The 13,096-nt window shown below is 46.1% G+C and overlaps 1 protein-coding gene across 2 annotated transcripts in view; it reads right to left on the minus strand.

The window, feature by feature from the left end:
• Window positions 1-12,026, minus strand: part of LOC147900663 (kinesin-like protein KIN-7D, mitochondrial) — a 73,587-nt gene extending 61,561 nt beyond the window's left edge. For both annotated transcript variants that reach the window (XM_087375589.1, XM_087375588.1), the window contains exons 1-13: window positions 11,057-12,026; window positions 10,740-10,837; window positions 9,846-9,935; window positions 9,601-9,653; window positions 9,181-9,246; window positions 9,005-9,058; window positions 8,841-8,900; window positions 8,644-8,722; window positions 8,402-8,469; window positions 8,203-8,265; window positions 8,020-8,124; window positions 7,807-7,911; window positions 7,545-7,652 (exon numbers count right to left, since the gene is read on the minus strand). In XM_087375589.1, coding sequence (XP_087231715.1) covers window positions 7,545-7,652; window positions 7,807-7,911; window positions 8,020-8,124; window positions 8,203-8,265; window positions 8,402-8,469; window positions 8,644-8,722; window positions 8,841-8,900; window positions 9,005-9,058; window positions 9,181-9,246; window positions 9,601-9,653; window positions 9,846-9,935; window positions 10,740-10,837; window positions 11,057-11,412 — 1,305 coding nt within the window. In that variant the 5' untranslated portion in view covers window positions 11,413-12,026. The remainder of the gene's footprint in view (window positions 1-7,544; window positions 7,653-7,806; window positions 7,912-8,019; window positions 8,125-8,202; window positions 8,266-8,401; window positions 8,470-8,643; window positions 8,723-8,840; window positions 8,901-9,004; window positions 9,059-9,180; window positions 9,247-9,600; window positions 9,654-9,845; window positions 9,936-10,739; window positions 10,838-11,056) is intronic.
• Window positions 12,027-13,096: the final 1,070 nt, after the last annotated feature.

The raw sequence follows: 13,096 nt of genomic DNA on the forward strand, positions 1-13,096 counted from the left end.
TTATGAGGACAGTCGTTCTGATGATGTTGATGATGATAGTGATGTTGTAGATGACTACTATTTTGATATGACTATGTAGGATATAGTTTTTGCTTTTGTATGGGTGTGGATGCTTGATTACTAGCTCCACCCTTTTAGCTGAGTTGTATCAAGTTTCTCACAGTCTCATAGACCCATCGGTCTTTTGAAGACTTTAATAAACTCTCTCTCTCTCTCTCTCCCTCTCTCTCTCTCTCTCTCCATCGCCACACAGGCTGTTGACGAAGGGGGGGAGACGCAGGCTGTTGACGAAGCTCTCCATCGCCACACCTCTCTCACCCCTCGCTCACCGTTGATGAAGCTCAGCCCCCATGCTATTGACGAAGCTCCCCATCGCCACACAGGCTGTTGACGAAGCTCTCCATCGCCACACAGGCTGTTGACGAAGGGGGGGAGACGTAGGCTGTTGACGAAGCTCTCCATCGCCACACCTCTCTCACCCCTCGCTCACCCCTCTGCTCACCCCCTCGCACTTGCAGCCCCCGCTCACCACTCGCTCACCACTCGCACCCCTCCTCTCACCACACCGCTGCCCCCCCGCTCACCCCTTGGAACCCCCCCCTTCACCCCTTCGCTCAACCCTCGCACCCCTCCTCTCACCCGTCCGCTCAGTCCCCGCAGCCCCCCCCTCCCTCAACCCTCCTCACCCCCCCTCGGTCAACCCCTCCGCTCATCCCCTCGCGTCCCTCCTCTCACCCCTCTGCTCAGCCCCCACAGCCCCTCGCTCAGTCCCCCCGCTCAACCCCTTGCTCACCCCTCCGCTCAGCCCCCTCTTACCACTCGCTCACCCCCTCGCACTTGCAGCCCTGACCCCCCCCCTTTTTTTTTTTTTTTTGGGCAACCCCAACCCTTCTTTTTTTTTAAAAAAAATATAAATTTAAAAAAAATCCCAACTTTTCTTTTTAATTTTAAAATCTCTCTCTCTCTCTCTCTCTCTCTCTCTCTCTCTCTCTCTCTCATCGCGCATTGGCAACGCTCGCCATCTCTTGCTTTTCAATGTTGCCGGTTTCTCGTAATTAAACATGGCTGACACCGTCGAGCATGTTACAGAAGCAACAACAGCAGCAACATCAATGGCCGCCACGACCAATATGCTGCACTATAGTAGAAGAGGACTTGCATCTTCTTCAAAGGACAGCGCAATGCCCGCACTTGCCGCACTTCCAGTCGCAGGTACACCGGTTTTAGCTCCACTATCTCATCTTCCGCCCAGCGCAGTGCCCGCACTTGCCGCACTCCCAGTCGCAGGTACACCGGTTTCAGCTTCATTATCTCATCTTCCGCCCATAGCTACTTTTTTGTACCCGCAGTTTTTTTCACCCCTCCCCTCTCAGGTTCCTTCTTCTTCTACCCCTTCTCCACCCTTTTTGCTCTCCCTCTCACAGCCCTCTGTCACCTCTTCCCCTTTGTTGCCTATTTTACCTACTTTGCCAGAGGCTCCCTCCTCCTCATCCTCTCTACAGACTTTACCCATCCCCTCCTCTCCTTCCCCGGTACCCGCTTTCTCTCCCCCTTTCCAACCTTCTCCTTCATCCCCGCTACCCACCTTACCGGTTTTCCCCCTTTCTCCCTCTCTTTCTCCTTCCATGCCTTGCACTGTTTGTCCTTGCCGCCACATCCTACCAGAGCTCCAGCACTTTGAGACCCACCTCCGAGCTGCCCTTCAGATACTTCACAGGAAGGACGAGACCATTACTCTACTTACAGCTCAGGTTGCATCTCTTGCGGATCGAGTGACACAGCAGGATCGGGAGATCTTGTCTAATAGGACAGATCTTGAGGTCTTACAGGCGACTCATAGGACTCTTGCTGGAGAGATTCATGGACACACAGAGCGAGTGCAGCAGATCGAGACTCGCGTTCAGCACATAGACACATCTCCCACTACAGCAGTAGCAGCGGTTGAGGAGCGTTTGACCTCCCTTCAGACAAAGGTCCAGAGAGCCACAGAGTGGGTGGATGTCGTCCGCCGTCAACCATCACAGCCTCAGAGATCGACTGTATCAGCTACATTGGCCGAGTCACAGCAGAGGGCCACAAAGGCCCTCAACATTCGCATTCGTGGTATCTTGCCCTCAGCGACAGTCCACGATGACACACGCTGTGACCTTTGTCTCTCAGACACTGGGAGTACAGGATCATGGCATAGTAGGAGCATATAGAGTCGGGAGGGATCGTACTAGAGAGCAGCCCCTCATTATCAGATTCAAAGATGCCCAGGCACGTCTAGCTGCCCTCAGGAGGAGAGGGACACTCAGAGACCACCCACAGATTTTCATGGACGAGGATCTGACTCAGATACAGGTTGAGGAGCGCAAGGTGCTCATGCCTCAGAGAGATGCAGCCCGAGCTCAGGGCAAGTGGGCAGTGATCAGGGATGGCAGACTCATCACAGGCACCTTGAGGCGTGCTCCCACAGTGCTTAGAGATGGCAGACCTGCAGATATAGCCCCACCTCCACCTCCTGCTCCGACCGCTTGACGGGACAAGGCCCATGGGACACACCACCTGTCAGATAGTCTACGCATCGCTGTATAGAACTGCAATGGTTCTTTTACAGCACAGCCAAGCAATCTACGGGGGGCATTCTTTGGGAGAGATATCATCTTTTTCACGGAGACACACGAGAGTCCAGAGAGACCTTTGCCACGAGTGACAATGTATACATGGAGATCTGCCTTCAGGCAGCACACTCGGACATTTGGAGCGAGAGGATCTGGAGGAGTGGCCATTTTGTACAGAGAGCATCTCGATCGGATCATCACAGTGGAGAGAGCGGATTCACATGCCCGATTCTTGTGGGTACGCATCCGCCGCAGAGCCCCTCAGCGAGATCTTTTTGTTGCAGTTTGCTACTTCCCCCCGGCGCAGTCGATCTATTCTTCCACTGGACCAGGCCACTCCATATTTGAGGATCTCTCAGCGGACATTGCAGATTTTTCACATCGCGGAGAAGTCATCCTTTTAGGAGACTTCAACGCGAGGACCTCAGACAGACAGGGCCTCACTTATGACTTCGTGGAGGATCCGGTCATACTCCCAGCATTTCACGATGATAGCCTCTGTCGGACTTCATCAAACTGCACAGTACAGCCCACAGATCAGGGACGTCAGTTACTGGAGCTCCTCACCTCGCACAGTATGGTCATTTATAACGGCTTGTCCAGGTGGCCACAGTCTTCCATGCCTACATTCTCTTCTGCTTCTGGGTGTGGTACTAGCGTGATCGACTACATCATAGGTCCCTCGACTCTAGTCCCTTCCATCCATAGCCTTACTGTTAGCCCCTTCATGCCCTCTGCCGACCATGCACTCATCCACTTTACTTTGACTCATGTCTCCCATGACCCACCCCCCCCTCGTTATCATGACCGCCAACCCTATTATGAGGTTCATTTCGACCACCAGTTCGATGATGTATATAGCCAGAACCTCAGCCGCCTACTCCGTCCTCATCTATTAGACGCTCTACCATCCACGCAAGACCGGTGGGAACTTGTACATACTTCACTCGTTTCTGCCGCTCACATGTCGTTCCCTGCCACATGTCATTCGTCTAGTCCCCCACCGGTTGGTCTTGTTCCTTGCAACGGTTGGTATGATGAGGAGTGTAAGGAACTCCGCAGGAAACTTCACCTTGAGACCAAGGAGAAGTCTCCGCTCAATCTGCCACATTATCATTGCCAAAGTGCTGCAGAATATGCAAACGAATCTATGAATAAAGACATAGAGAATCGCTGGAGAGAGAGAGAAAGAGAGAGAGAGGAAAAATTGAGCAAAAAACTACAGGAAAAACTCCGCATATATTGCTGAGAAAACCTCCAATGAATGATCACATGTATTTATGCATATTCCATTCAGCCTGTCAGGGTTGTAGGTCATGTGGAACAGTGTTTTTGGTTGGTATTTGGTCCCTAGACCAGATCACATTCCCTTGGGTTCTTGCAAGAATTTACTGCTGCCCCACCATCCAAGAAAACATCTTTCAGCTCCACCCCATTGATCTCCACTGAGAGCTTGGGACTTTGTTCACATGTGAGGGCAGCATAGGCTGAGCAATTGTCTAGTGTTACTCCATCTTGAACTGTTACTGTCTCTGGTGTGGGTCCGCCTTGAACAGATCCCCTTTGGCGCCCTCCTGGCATGCGATTCAAAAGTGCAATAGTCTGATGCTTGATATGTGGAGACAATTGACAGAGTTGTCGTAAGGTGATATTGGGCTTAAAATCCATCAAGTCATCCATCAAAGAATAGGGCTAGACAGTAGCAGCAGCCTTTTGTGCCTTCATCCGCCGAGCTTCTGGCCGAGGGTCGAAGCTCACGTGAGGGAGAGGAGGTGCCTCTGGATTCTCAATCAATATTTCCTGTGGTGACTCTCCCATCACCCATTTCCCCTTTTCTTGGGCACTACTAGGCTTCACCCCTTTTTCCTTCTCTTGCTTCATTGTGCTTCCTGAGTGGAAGGTGGATGGGCCTGCCTGTGACTCCTCACGTTTTTGCCCTAAAGTTGTCACTTCTGTTGCAAACCTCACTATTCTGGACTTGCGGGAAGGGAACTGAGGTGTGACGCCTTCATCTTCAGAACTAGATTGAAGATCTTTGGTGACACTCTTGACCACCTCCTGGTACCTTGAAGGCATAGATTGCTCACTTGGAGCTGAGGTAGTTTTAGAGCTATTAATAGGTCTTGATCCGCCATGCGTACTTGAAAATGTATGTCAGTTGTCAATTTCAAACCCAGTTGTTGAAGAATACCTCTCGGCATGATAGCTTTATGGAGGTGTTCCCGTAAACTATTTGTAGTGGGGCCCCAAGAAGTGGGATGGATTGACGCAGGGCACTGAGAGAAGAGCCTCCCCTTGTTATACCGTATACAAGCAGTAATGCAAAGAAGGTCCAGCTCAGCCTTAGAGTTTGGAAGCCCACGAGAACTCCTCATTGGAATAGTTTTCATATTTTTGCGGACTTGCAAAAGTCCTTTTAGAAAAGACTCTCGAAATCCCTCAAGGAATAGAAATATCACTCTTTTCTTTCGGATTGCAATGAACCGATGCAAGTCCACGTTCGGGGCAGACTCTACTTGTATGTATTGCCTCCTCTCTGTTAAGGAGTCTATTCAATATTGCTTACGAATTTCAAACAGGCGGGGATCATCTAGATGGGGATCGCCAAATTATTGAGCACTATGCATTCTAATTTCTTCATGACTTGGGGTTTGGTAGCCTCGCTTTCTCTCGAGGCCTCAAGTGTTTTGTGAGAGACATGACTCTTCTTGGGCTCTTTTAGTTCGACGACATTTGGTTGAGTTATGCTCTCTAGGTGACGTTCCTAGCTCTCCTTATATATTTGGAGATCCAAATGCACAAAGACCTTGGATGTTCTTAAGTCCACCGTGCACACACATTGGCCAATATTTGGACATGTACTATGCATACCTTAGTGACCATTTGGGGGAGCATGCACGGTTCCTCGAGCAATACTCTACCAAGAGGACTATTTTCCTCAAGGAGTGGAGCGGCTCCCGGTTCTTCTCAAAGTGCTCCGCAAGATTGAGGTGGCACTTTTAGCATCAGCCTTGGATGTTTTCTAGCTCTTTTACAAGAATTTAATTTTGCCCTATTAGGATGTTCATTTTCTCATGTTATGCATGATGTATTCTTCTGTTGAGCTCTGCTCTGGACTTTCAATCGCACTTAATAGAGGTCTTCATTTTTGGGGGGAAAAGAAAGATGCCAAAGCTCGTATCATGCATGCTCCTCCTCCTCACCAAGACATGATAGGCCCCAAATCCACACCATTAGAATGCCCATGAATAGTTCCCTCCCTACCCCTCCATGATCTCAATGTGATGTCCATAGAAAGCCCTATATCTATGTACAAAACCCACATCTATGCCCATGTGCTCCCTCCTCTATACTAAACATCTGACCTGGTCACATACCCTGTTGTCGTCATATTGAGGGTTCATAGGTAGGGCATTGCCATATTCTAGCATTTTGATTTTTGAGCCTAGGTGTCACAGACTCATGTCATATGACACCTAGCAAGGATTGGTTAATTCATTTAGATATGAATATCCATTTGGGCAATCCTAAAGTCATCCATGGTGTATATTTAGAATCTAGATATGGCAGGACTCATTGAATCATATACCTAGAAAACTATTTCATCAATTTTATAGATGAAGATTTGGATGTAGATGATGGCACATAACTGTAATGCCTTGTAATATTTCAAATTGTTTGAGGCACAAATGAGGTTGGAAAGAGCACTAAGATTCTCATGTCCAACATTAATGGAGAACAAAATCACAATTCTTCATCGACCTATTTTTCCAGCACCTTCACGGCAAGCTCTCCTCACAATCAAACGCACACGCCCATCACTCATGATACCCTTAGAGTGGTATCCCCCTCCAAATAATTGCCAATTAGCCAAGCCCTTATTAGGACAACCAACAACGTCTAGCATGGCATCCTGCACAACATATTCGTTATACACCAACTGAAACATCATGTCCATTGAGGTTTGATGTCATAGTCCAGTGTCCTTTGGGAACTCAATGGTTGTGGTTGAAGACATATAGGAGCTTGGAATTAATTGGTGGAGGAGATGAAGCCCAACACAATTGTCAATGTGTATTGGAGAATTTTATACGCCATCCCAACACAATTGTCAATGTGTATTGGAGAATTTTATGCGCCATCCTAGAGCTAATTAGGACATGGACCATATAACCAAAGTCAGTTCACATATGCCCAACGGGTTAGGACTTGTAGAGAACTTTGGGAGCTCTCTTTATGCAAACCCTTGTCCATAGTCACATCACGTATGCTCAAGGGGTTTGGACTTGCAGAGAACTTTGGGAGATCTCTTTATGCAAACCCTTGTCTTGTGAAGAAGGAGATATGGACAGGACCATTCTCATTGTTAAAGGATTCTCTCAGTTTATCACATGAAAGACAGCCTTTTTTCTCCTTTCTATGCATCCGTCTACTCCCCACACACTCCAACAGCCCCTAACAAAAATGCAAGCAAAACAAACGTTTGGAAAGAACACTTGCACCCCACATTTCCCTTGCTGTTTTCTAGTGCCAGATGCCATTGAGCAAGGGAAATGCTGTTTCCCATTGTGCTTCAAACACTTATGGGAGCACCTTGGAATTATGACGTCTCCTCACTTGTTGACCACATATTCCTGAGAACAAGATTGCAAGTGTTTCCATAATGGAATTACCTCCATATAACAAATCCATGTTCTACATCTTAGCTTATTCTTGGAACATCTCCAATATCGTAACAAATTATTGCAATAGTTATGCCTTTCATTTCTTGTATGTTTGAAATTGTAATTTTCATATGTTTTCTGCTTCCCTGTCCCCTGCATACAAATGTTCCGAGTGCATTTCACATTTGCACCTTACTTATGCCACTTTTGCAGTTCTGCTGGTCCAACAACCAAATTTATATAATTAACTGAAAAGAAGAACGTTAAAAGTTCTAACCCGATTTGGGGCGGCATGTATAGCAATACGTTTGGCTCGATGAGCAAATTTCAGTGTGTTATGTGTCTCCTCGATGTTACTTGAAGCTGGAGTAAGGGTGCAAATCAACTGTGCAAACGAGACTTGAGTAAGCATCTTAAATAAATCAAAAGCAAAGCACCTTCCCACAGCATTCAAGAATTCTTTATGAAAAAGTTTGGCAAGCCATGTTGATCAGAAATTGGATTCTATCACCAGTCATGCCAGCATGACGTCAACATACCGAGACTCGTCCATGACCACTCAAGGAGAATTGCAGCAATCGAGTTAATTTAGAGTCACGGAAAGGTACGTGTGAAGCTTTCCCCTCGCTTAATTTTGCTATGACCTATATAAAATCCACAATTCAATCCCCAAAACATTAAAATGAACCCATTTAATTCAATGCCATTCATATAGGACAGACAACAATAAAAGAATAGAGAAATCAGCTTACAGTGCCAAGTGTCAATAAGCTTTTGTTAATGTAGGACCCTTCTTTCCTCCTTAGTCCAGTCGTTTCTGTTTTAGAACTCTCAGATCCTGCAAGGTCAATTAGGTTCTGCACAAAACATGTCAAGCTTTCAAAACTTGAAGTCTTACATGAGCTCTAGCCAAAAGGCGTTTTGGCATGGCATACCAGTTGCGACAGCGTGACTTCGTCGTCATAGTAATCTGCTGTTCGTGAACTGCTCTCCACTGTCTGTTCAAAAAATTAGTGACTTTTAAGTGGATTCAATCCTGGGAACATGAGAAAATGACAAATTAACTTCATGACACTCTTTTGCAAGGCCCAACAAACAAGTCATTCTAACAAATAAAAGAGTTTCCAAACATACCAGTGTGAAGATTGTATGACTCCGACTGCTGAGCAAGTTGAAGTTATTTGAACCCACATGACGATGTTCTAGACACATGCAAAATAAGCCATTCAAGAACAACCTTAATCAAAGGTGCATATCATACAATTCACGTGAAGGAGCATGGGGGTCTAAGCTAGGTAGCATAGTTTGTGATTTATACAGTTTATCATGTCCATGTTTTGAAAAACTCAACGTAAAGTGCTGTTGTTGTTCTATACCTTCCCCTGCTGCAATCAGTGACAGGGCATGAGCAGGGGATAGCACAACCTCCTCCTTGATGGCTTCCACATAGGTCCCCTACAGAAATACGGAGGACAATTGCTTATACCCAACCAATTACACAATTATACCAACCAAGTCATCAGAAAGAAGCTCCTTCGCTGCTTTGATTTTCAACCATCGGCAAACTAGCCACCTGAGAATCCTCTCTTATTCTTAGGTTTTGTCCGGCTGGGTCCAGTAAGTCATTTATAACCTGCACAACGCCAGAAAAAAAAAGAGTACACTAAAGGTTGCTGAGAACCTCCCTTACATGGAGATATATTGACTGCACAGCACTAAGCCAAAGTAAGAGCTAACCTCGTTGTATATTTCCAGATATGAAACTCGAAGTAGATACTCTCGATCTGGAGTCTGTAAACAGTAAATATAAAGCAGCCCAGTTATTTTGTTCGGCATGACAGGAGAGACATTTCTGCCGTCGAGATAAAAGCGAAGCAGGAAAATTTTGGCTTTCAAAGTTTCCAAAAGCATACTTCTTGAATAATGCTGAAAACGTCTTTAACAGCAAGTGGTATGATGCCTGGAGATTTATGATCACCCTTCCAATCACACCAAAACAAATATTGAGTTTAATTGCAAAACTATAAAAGCATGAAATTTCCTAACGACAGATTTGCAACAGATGTCCCAGCATTTTCCAATCCGTGGCACACGTACAATGCATAAACTTCTTTTGAAGCATACCCATAAGCGTGGCCATGTAAATCTTACAGCTCATGGATGGAAACAAATCTGTACCAGTTAAGGGGGGGATGCCAAAACGAATACATAGGGCTTCATACGACCTGAATATATCTGATCTTACATATTGTGAATTTCGGAAATGCAAAGGGAAGAAGCAAAGAACAAGAAGGACGAAAGTAGGAAGTATCTTCAGCACAAACACTGCTCACATGCATGGTGTGTGTCTTCCCACTGCTAGTGACTCCATATGCAAAAACAGTGCCTGAAGAAAACAAGTACAGAGCCTTCTCAATTTTTCACAACCATACCAATGTGTTCAAATTTTCCTGCAAAAGGATATAAGAAATGTGGAATATGCATCCATATGCTATAGTACATGCAGACTACTGCCATGATTATACTGTGCATAACTTCTTCAAAATAAACTGAACTGTTCTTGGATGCTAGCACATACCATTTACACCTTCCATTGCACCTCGTACCACATGCCGAGCAGCTACATCATATACACCTCTAGTAGTTGTGGCTGGACCAAACACCCGATCTGCAAATGAAATCCAAACATTGTCACTCAACAAGTGAAGGTGGAACGCTCCCAATGACCGGTGACAAAATGAATAAAAAGTGTTCTAGGCTTTTCAACCTCAGGTCAGACTGTTTGCAAGGTTGCATTTCAGACGTTGAATGAAGTGCAGATGACAATACGCCTAAGCTTGTAATAGCAATTTTAATATTAACAAAATCCACGAGACAAATATATGATCTTCAATGGGTCTGGAGAGCAGACGGCTAATGTTTCGATGTCCAAGTGTCCAATAGTTAGTGCATACCAGCATACTCATTTTGGCCTTGTTTCAACCAGTGGTGATCGAAATGTAGCAATAAACGAATAGTTCTACTCTGTGATCAATGGAAATTACATAGTGCTATTCTGTGCTGGGAGGAATCCTGCCTTTCTGCCAATCACGGGTTGTCAGATCATGATAGGTACCTTAAAGTAGACACGACTAGCTGCAATAGTATTAATTTTTCTACATGAATTAATTTTAACGCTCATTAGTATGAAATTGGCAATATGTCGCATAGCTACTCGACTCTGCACGAAGCGACTCAAAGCTAACAAATTCCCTGTGACATTAAAAGGGAAACTCCTCATTGAGAAATCATCTTTTACATGAAATGTGGGATTTAGCGAGCTCATATCCAAAGAAATCATTTTGAGCCTGGGGCGACTCGTTACTCTCGTTTGTGCGCCCTCGATGATTGATCATTATCATCCTCTAATCAATAATTGACTCCCTAGCTGATGCGCGTCCTGATCCAGCCAAAGCGAGCCAAAAAAACTCACCAAAAGCATACGCTGTTACGGGATTGTACTCGCTGCGAACGATTGTATCCCCGTCCGCGTACCATGCTACTTCGTCGCCCTTGTGAATCTCTCTTAAACTGCAAAAGCCATACGAACCAACCTCAGCCATGCATCTGAGTCCGATACGTATATAAAATACCACCAATCAAATGCATTCAGTCTAAGGACGCTCTAAATTCAAGCTGGGTTCGACACAAAGTGGCGAATTTAGAATTTAGCATTCTTTTATCGTCGACTCTACCCCTGTAATCATGCTTGACCCGTTTGCTTCTAAGTTTAACGCTCGACTTGATCACCTTAAAGGTCTAAATCGAACTGTCACTGAAACGCTTTCCTTTGCTGCCGGTTGGAATTCCGTCCTGTCCATTGTTGGAGGAATTGGCCCACCGGAACCGATCGAAGAAGACGGGATCGACGGAGAGCCAAAATTGAACTTGAAAGTGCTGCCCGAAAGACCCGGAGACGTCGCCCGACCTCTGGAAGGTGTGAGCGATCGAGTCCGTGGAGTGGAGCTGGATCCAGAAAAGTGGTTCGATGAAGACGAGGCTGGCGCTACAAAATGTGCTAACCCAGGAATGCTCCCATCGACTGAAGCAGGCTTGTGAAATCTGAATGGCGAGCTGGACCTCTGCCTGTAGGAACCAGATGCCATGGCTTTAAGATGATCACACAAGAATCATGTGAAAGTAGACAATGCGGTGAGATTGAAAGCGGGTAAATCTCTCAGCACCTACTGGCAAAATGCATGTCAGGTGCAAGGAGAACAGCACAGGCACGAGAAGTTGAGGATTCAAGCTGATGGTACGTCATACAGTAGAAATGGAAGCGAAACTGGACCAAGGAGAGGCATATCTAAGGCAATGCATGGGGATCTGAAGGAAGAAATGCATGGGGACAGGAAAGCTGGAGAGAAGGGGGGTGGGTGAAGTGATGAGGGCAATCAAGAGCACGAGGGAGTGAAAGAAGGCGGGATGAGATGACCGAGGTGGTAGGAAAACAGACATGAATATATATATATAAGAGGAACGACAACCGGGCGAGGAGGGCAAAGCTGCGGTGGGCTCCTGGTGAGGGAGTTCAAAAGCGGCAGCAGACAGAGAGGTTTTGATGGTGATGCTGTGATGCTGCTGTTCTGGGCAAGTGGGGGGTGAAGGGATGAGCATTGGGCTCCACGGAAGGGGGCATGTGGGAGGACTGATGAGAGTGAGGAGCAAGGAGAAAGCACGTCGCAATTTCCCGCAAGGCACATGGGGGAGTTCGGGCAAAATCGCCTCAAACTGCTTTAACACTCATCGACTTCGTCAACTCATCTCGCAGACTTTGGCTCCAAATCACATCGACTCACAGGTTGAATACGGTTCCAAGTGAAATCGCACGATTCCTGCACCATCGCTACAATCACACATTGGCGCCACGGCTGAGATTTCCTGCCGAGCATACCAGCTTCATCCGCATCACCGGCAGGCTTGGCTCCACAGCTCAGTGACAGAAGCTTTTCAAAGACCGTTCAGCCTACACCACCTTGGCTCAGATGATCGCATAAAATGCATCGCCCCAATGGCAGAGGAGACGATGTATAAGCTCACGGCTGAAATGGAGGAAGCATCCACACACAGGAGAGGAAGCGATGCGAGCATAGCAAAGTAGCATCACCACATCAGAGAGACTGGGCTCAAAAATCACCTCAAATCAATGGCAGAGGAGACGACGAAGTTAGAGCTCCGAGATACTCACATCACATATCACATATGTGTCTCAAATCTCAATAGAAGAGTATAGACAGGGAAGCGCTGCCACATGGTAGGTTGGCTGAAAAGGCTGCTAGCAGCCCAATGGACAAGGAACCAGAGCATAAAATCAACTTCCATCAGATTTGGATCAAATCAGCGGGAAAAGTTCATTTCAAATGACAAAGATAGTACTTACTAGTTAACCGAGTACTTACTAGTACGATGGCGATTCATAGCCCAATGATCAATTGCATTTTCTTTAAAACCATTGCAGGGCTGCAGACTCAGTGCAGATTTTTCACGAAAAACATTTTACAGAAGCCCCATAATTCATACTCATAGGTTAAGTAGAGAAACTTTCTAAACAACAAAGTGGAGGCCCAAAACCCCTCTTTTAATTCATCGAAACTAGAAACCTATCACTCCTTCTCAACCCGACAACAAAGCTTTACAAAGTACAATGAAGGAGAGCTAGTGAATGATGAACAAATTAGCAAAGAGCGATGAAACTCTAAGGGTAAGCACGAACAATGAGGAATCAAGCCCCATAAATGGCATTTGTTTGAGAGTCTAAAACTATAGATTATGAATCAAGATATATCATAT

This window comes from Dipteris shenzhenensis, chromosome 6, assembly GCF_047967505.1.
Source record: "Dipteris shenzhenensis isolate YYH24624 ecotype China chromosome 6, Dip_SZ_1.0, whole genome shotgun sequence".
Lineage (NCBI taxonomy): Eukaryota > Viridiplantae > Streptophyta > Polypodiopsida > Gleicheniales > Dipteridaceae > Dipteris > Dipteris shenzhenensis.